This window comes from Panthera tigris, chromosome A2 (genome assembly GCF_018350195.1).
Source record: "Panthera tigris isolate Pti1 chromosome A2, P.tigris_Pti1_mat1.1, whole genome shotgun sequence".
NCBI classification, from domain to species: Eukaryota; Metazoa; Chordata; class Mammalia; order Carnivora; family Felidae; genus Panthera; species Panthera tigris.
The window spans coordinates 163,138,755-163,145,188 of NC_056661.1; the positions used below are offsets into that span (position 1 = coordinate 163,138,755).

The 6,434-nt window shown below is 49.9% G+C and overlaps 1 protein-coding gene across 1 annotated transcript; it reads right to left on the reverse strand.

Annotated features, from left to right (window-relative positions):
- Window positions 1–1,733: 1,733 nt before the first annotated feature.
- LOC122236350 lies at window positions 1,734–3,150 on the reverse strand. Its single transcript, XM_042977231.1, has 5 exons — window positions 3,145–3,150; window positions 2,909–2,941; window positions 2,821–2,878; window positions 2,497–2,648; window positions 1,734–2,317 (listed from the first exon to the last, which is right to left on the reverse strand). The coding sequence occupies exons 1-5, from the start codon at window positions 3,148–3,150 to the stop codon at window positions 1,925–1,927; spliced, it is 642 nt and encodes a 213-aa protein (XP_042833165.1). The 3' UTR covers window positions 1,734–1,924.
- Window positions 3,151–6,434: the final 3,284 nt, after the last annotated feature.

Sequence of the window (6,434 nt, forward strand, 5' to 3'; positions counted from 1 at the left end):
TAAGCATAAGTATGTCCCGTGCAGTATTTATGACACATTCCAAACATTACATGGGACATACTTATGCTAAACATTATTCATTTTTATGTGAAATTCAAACTTGCCTGGATGTCCTGTATTTTTATTTGCTAAATCTGGCAACCATACTGGCTAGTGGTTTGGGGTCGTTTCTTAGAAGACACGTGTGCGGTGTATGTGTGTGTGTGGGTGGGGGGGGTGTTGTGGAATTGTCTGAACTATCAGTTGACTGGGTAGGTTAATCTTTGGTTTATAATTTAACATTAAAACCATCACGGGGCACCTGGGTGGCTCAGTTGGCTGAGTATCTGACTTTGGCTCAGGTTATGATCTCACAGTTCAAGGGTTCGAGCCCCGCATCGAACTCTGTGCTGACAGCTCGGAGCCTGGAGCTGCTTTGGATTCTGTGTCTCCCTCTCTCTCTACCCCTCCCCTGCTCACACTCTGTCTCCGTCTCTCTCAAAAATAAATAAAATATTAAAAACAATCTTAAAACCATCTATTTCACTAGTGAAAACAGAGATATGACCAGTAATTCCACTGTATGGAATGCCTTCCTTGTGCACGACATCATCTAATACTTTGGCTGTGCTTATGAGGTGGTGTGTTCCTTTCCTTTGGTTAGTGAGCACCCTGCGAGGTCCAGTGCCTGCTCCCGCACATTCTGCGTCTCCAAACCACTGGGATCTTACTTTTGGGTCAACCCCTAACGACTTCCATCCTGTCTCCTACACTCATTAGTACATAATGATGTTTATAAGCCCTGGCCCGAGAATCTGGAGGCCAGGGTTTTACTCCCGGGTCCTATTTATTAATTGTGTGAACCTCTGTGTATTTCTTCACCTCTTTGACCCTCAGTTTCCTGGTCTCCAAATCAGAGGATGTAAACGGGGCTCTCCGGGGTGCTGGGAGGGGAAAGGTGGCAGGGATGCAGGGACGCAAAAGGACCGGAATGGGCCGATGCTGGGAATGAGCGCTTTGCTCTCCCTCCTCCCTTTGTTCTCCGACTCCTTAGATTCCAGGGAGGGGAGCCGCACCTGTCACGGTGCGCGTTTCCTGGCCCCATCAGGGCTCACGGTGGGGCTGGCCCTTGAAGGGATTTGCGGGCCGGCTATCCCAGAGGAGGACACCAGAGGGCGCCCCGCACCGCCGCCCGCCTGCTTGGCTGCGTGTGCAGAGCAGTTACCGCCGGTTGGCGTGGCACCCACGCCCAGTTGAGGTCGGTTCTGAGTTGAAATCAGGAGTTCCGTGTGCTTGAAAGTCTCGTCACCGCTTGGGGCGGTAAAGAACCGAGCAGGATTTAGGTGGCAGGGCAAACTGTCTGCCTTCAGAGCGCGTGTGCCTGTAAGACCCTCTAGCTCCTTGGAAACAAGAACCCAGAGGCAAGTGCAGAGGCTGGGTCCGGGGCCCCTGCTCCTCCCTGCTGCTCCGGTACCCGAAGCCCCATAGGTGTGGGGCGCACCTGGGAAGTGGGCCCGGAACCCAGGAGAGCTGGCGCGTCTCAGGCACAAACTGCCCGGCCCTGGCCTCTTAGCACACGGGAGGCCACACATCGGAAGGGACGAGAGGGCTGCCTTCCAGCTGTGGCCATGACCTTGCCAATACAGAGGAGGAAGCCAGCTCAGCACCGCGGTCCGTATGCACAGGGATGGTTCCCAGGGATGGGCAGGAGCGCGGTCGCGGCTCCCGGCCAAAGAAGGCGTGAAGACACAGCGTAAATTTGGGAAAGCTTTTTAGGTTAACGTGGCTACCATAAGGCGTCGGTCGATGAACAGGCGGGCCTGACCGGGTCATCTAGAAATGTCACTTAAGCATCATCTTATTCACTGATGACGCCCGGAACCCTGAGAACGTGTTGGTTTGTGATGACAAGGGTCGCGTGAAGGTCTTCTGTGCCTTACAGGCTTTAATGGGTGATCATGGTTTTTAAACACTCCCCCAACGCCTCCTGGTTGTTGGTGAGTGTTGGGATGGGGACGGGGAGGGGATGCTGCGGTGAAGCCTGGTGTGTGCGGGGGCCACAGCTGTGACCGTTCACACTCGCAGGCACGTGGTGATGGAGGTCACGGCTGCGGCCACCAGACCTTCCTGAGATTCCTCCCGTGAGGAAAGGCGGCAGATGGGACACCTGGGAGCCTCTTGTGGCTGCTCGGTTTTTCCAAACCCCGGAGGAAGAGTCCGACCGGTGTAGGATGGCCTGGCGAGGGTCGAACCGTGGCTCTTCCTGGACCCGCTCCCTCTTGGCCGCATTTCTGATTTCTCCCCACAGCCCTGGGCTCCCCCGCGCATAGCCACACCTCTGTGTCACACAAGAACAGAGGTGGGAGAGCCAGCATCTGGGGACTCCAAGGGGACTGCCTCCGGGCCACGTGACAGGCACAGCGTGCCGGAAGCCAAGCGTGGCAGGTGGCACAGCAGACAGACCGTCGAATGCTGACGATGGCGGGACTCCCCCAGCTGCCGGGCCCAGCCCCTTACCTCACAGAGGCATTCATTGCTTTGCAGCCTCCGTGTCTGCACGCTTACGCTCTGCAGGGTGCCCACGACGAGGTATTGCTCCCGGATCCCACCCCGTCTCTGTCGCTTTGCCTTCACGCGAGGCTGAGATTGACCAGCAGCTCGAACCGCAGCTGTTTGGAAGAACATGCAATCTGCACCAGGTTCGAAACACGAAACCCAGCAAACTTGCCGGGAGATGTTCTTGGGACTCGTATGTCATGCGCACATCTTAGGCACGGAGCTGTGGCTTTTGAAATAGATGCGGTAATGCCTGATTTGTGCCCCTGGGTGGCGCAGTCTTACCCTTGGAGGTCGGAATAGATTTGACTGTTCGCTGCCCGCAGGCTCCAAAGCGGGGGGGGGGGGGGGGGGGGGGGGGGGGGGGGGGGGGCTGTGGGCAGCTCGGCGTTTGGAGATTAGAGGTCTGCAGAACTCATCGCCAGCCCCGGGGGACACCCAGTGTGGCAGAGGAACGTTCTGTTTTCCTAAAGATAATGGGAGATGAGGAGATCCTTTAATAGTAGGATATTTCATTCAAGGCGAGGAAAATTTGTTAGGTGCCATTCTTTATTGCTATCGTGACGAGTGATGGGTGGGTGTCGGGACATGCCCTCAGGGTTGTGCCACCTGCATCGCCCCCAGTGACAGTCAACCCTAGGCTGAAGCCCCCACAGGGATGCCTGTGCTGCAGACAGCCCCCCCCCCCCAAAAGGCCACCCCCACTTCCTGGACCTCCTGTCTCACCCTTGCTCCTCCTCCAATGCCTTGTCCCTGCCTCGGACCCTCACCCAGGGTCAGCCGAGGCCTCTGTTCAGATTGCACCCCAGCCCAACTTCTCCTTTGGCTTCATGCCTTCCTCCCCTCCCTGCCCTTCCCCACCTGTGCATCCTCAGAAACCCCTGTGTGCTAATCACCATCTGAGTCGGCTTCCCCGGAGCTCTCCTGACAAGGCAGCTTATGATGTCACAAAGAGACAGACTTGAGGTCAGGTGAGGGCCGCGTGGCCCCTGGTGCACAGGTGTGCACTCCAGAGAGCAGGGTGGAGGGAGGAACCTCCTTGGCCTTGGAAGGATCACTGGGAGGGGGTCACATTGACTTGAAGCTTTAGGGACTTTTAAGGACGTAGGAGTTTCCCAGATGGACTCGTATGAACAGGCAAGGTCACAGAGATTGTGCAAAGGGAAGTGAGCCCTGTAGCCAGAGACTGGCAGTGACTCGGCACGAGGGAGGGAGTGAGGAGACCGGGCCCGGCATGTGGAGGTGTTGAGATTTTACCCTGTAGCCAGCGGAGGCCACGAGCATATTCTTCCGTAAGAAAGACCATTATCGTGAGCACAGTGCATGAACGGGGAGCATGGGAGACAAGCTATCCACCAGCTGGGCGTCCCACGTCTTCCCCTCTGTCGAGTCAAATGCCTCCCCTTTATGATACAACCGGGATCCCATCTCCTTTGAGGGGATTTCTCTCCCTTAATGCCACCAGCCCCAGTGGTGTGTCCCACAACTCCGCTCGGTACTTGCGGGCAGGTTTGTAAATCCCCCGGGGCTGTCTCTGCTCTCTGGACCAGATCAGACTTTGACTTTTTTTTTTTTTAATTTTTATTTATTTTTTAAATTTACATCCAAGTTAGTTGGCACATAGTGCAACAATGATTTGGGGAGGAGATTCCTTACCCCTTTAGCCCATCCCCCCTCCCACAACCCCTCCACTAACCCTCTGTTTGTTCTCCATATTTAAAAGTCTCTTATGTTTTGTTCCCTCCCTGTTGTTATATTATTTTTGCTTCTCTTTCCTTGTATTCATATGTCCTGTGTTTTAAAAGTCCTTATATGAGTGAAGTCATATGATGTTTGTCTTTCTCTAATTTCATTTAGCATAATACTCTCTAGTTCCATCCACATGGTTGCAAATGGCAAGATTTCATTCTTTTTGATTGCCGAGTGATACTCCATTGTATATATATCTCACATCTTCTTTATCCATTCATCCATCGATGGACATTTGGGCTCTTTCCATACTTTGGCTCTTGTCGATAGTGCTGCTATAAACATGGGGGTGCCTGTGTCCCTTCGAAACAGCACACCTGTATCCTGTGGATAAATGCCTAGTAGTGCAATTGCTGGGTTGTAGGGTCGTTCTATTTTTACTTTTTTGAGGAACCTCCATACTGTTTTCCAGAGTGGCTGCACCAGTTTGCATTCCCACCAGCAGCACAAAAGAGATCCTCCCTCTCCGCATCCTCACCGCCATGTGTTGTTTCCTGAGCTATTAATGTTAGCCATTCTGAGGTGTGAGGTGGTATCTCATTGTGGTTTTAATTTGTATTTCCATGATGGTGAGTGATGTGGAGCATTTTTTCATGTCGGTTGGCCGCCTGGATGTCTTCCTTGGAGAAGTGTCTATTCATGTCTTTTGCCCATTTCCTCACTGGATTATTTGGTTTTTGGGTGTTGAGTTTGATAAGTTCTTTATAGATTTTGGATACTAACCCCTTATCTGCTATGTCATTTGCAAATATCTTCTCCCATTCTGTTGGTTGCCTTTTAGTTTTGCTTATTGTTTCCTTCGCTGTGTAGAAGCTTTTTATTTTGATGAGGTCCCAATAGCTCATTTTTGCTTTTGTTTCCCTTGCCTCCAGAGATGTGTTGAGTAAGAAGTTGCTGTGGCCAACATCAGAGAGGTTTTTGCCTGCTTTCTCCTTGTGGATTCTGATGGCTTCCTGTCTTACATTTGGGTCTTTCATCCATTTTGAGTTTATTTTAGTGTGTGGTGTAAGAAAGTGGTCCAGGTTCATTCTTCTGCATGTCACTGTCTAGTTTTCCCAGCACTACTTGCTGAAGAAACTGTCTTTATTCCACTGGATATTCTTTCCTGCTTTGTCAAAGATGAGTTGGCCATATATTTGTGGGTCCATTTCTGGGTTCTCTGTTCTGTTCCATTGAGCTGAGTGTCTGTTTTTGTGCCAGTACCATACTGTCTTGGTGATTACAGCTTTGTAATACAGCTTGAAGTCCGGGATTGTGCTGCTTCCTGCTTTGGTTTTCTTTTTCAAGATTGCTTTTTTTATTTGGGGTCCTTTCTGGTTCCATAGAAATTTTAGGATTGTTTGTTCTAGCTCTATGAAGAATGCTGGTGTTGTTTTGATAGGGATTGCACTGAATATGTAGATCGCTTTGGGTAATATTAACATTTTAACAATATTTGTTCTTCCTATCCAGGAGCATAGAATCTTTTTCCATTTTTTTGTGTGTCTTTTTCAGTTTCTTTCATAAGCTTTCTATAGTTTTCAGTGTGTAGATTTTTCATCTCTTTGGTTAGATTTATTCCTAGGTATTTTATGGTTTTTGGTGCAATTGTACATGGGATCAATTCCTTGATTTCTCTTTCTGTTGCTTCATTGTTGGTGTATAGGAATGCAACTGATTTCTGTGCATTGATCTTATATCCTGCAACTTTGCTGACTTCATATATCAGTTCTAGCAGTTTTTTTTGGTGGAATCTTTTGGGTTTTCCATATAAAGTATCATGTCATCTGCAAAGAGTGAATGTTTGACCTCCTCCTAGCTGATTTGGATGCCTTTTATTTCTTTGTGTTGTCTGATTGCTGAGGCTAAGACTTCCAATACTATGTTGAATAATAGTGGCGAGAGTGGCCATCCCTGTCTTGTTCCTGACCTTAGGGGGAAAGCTGTCAGTTTTTCCCCATTGAGGATGATATTAGTGTTGGGACTTTCATATATGGCTTTTATGATCTTGAAGTATGATCTTCTATCCCTACTTTCTTGAGGGTTTTTATCAAGAAAGGATGCTGTATTTTGTCAAATGCTTTCTCTGCAGCTATTGAGAAGACGATATGGTTCCTGTTCTTTCTTTTATTGATGTGATGAATCACATTGATTGTTTTGCAGATATTGAA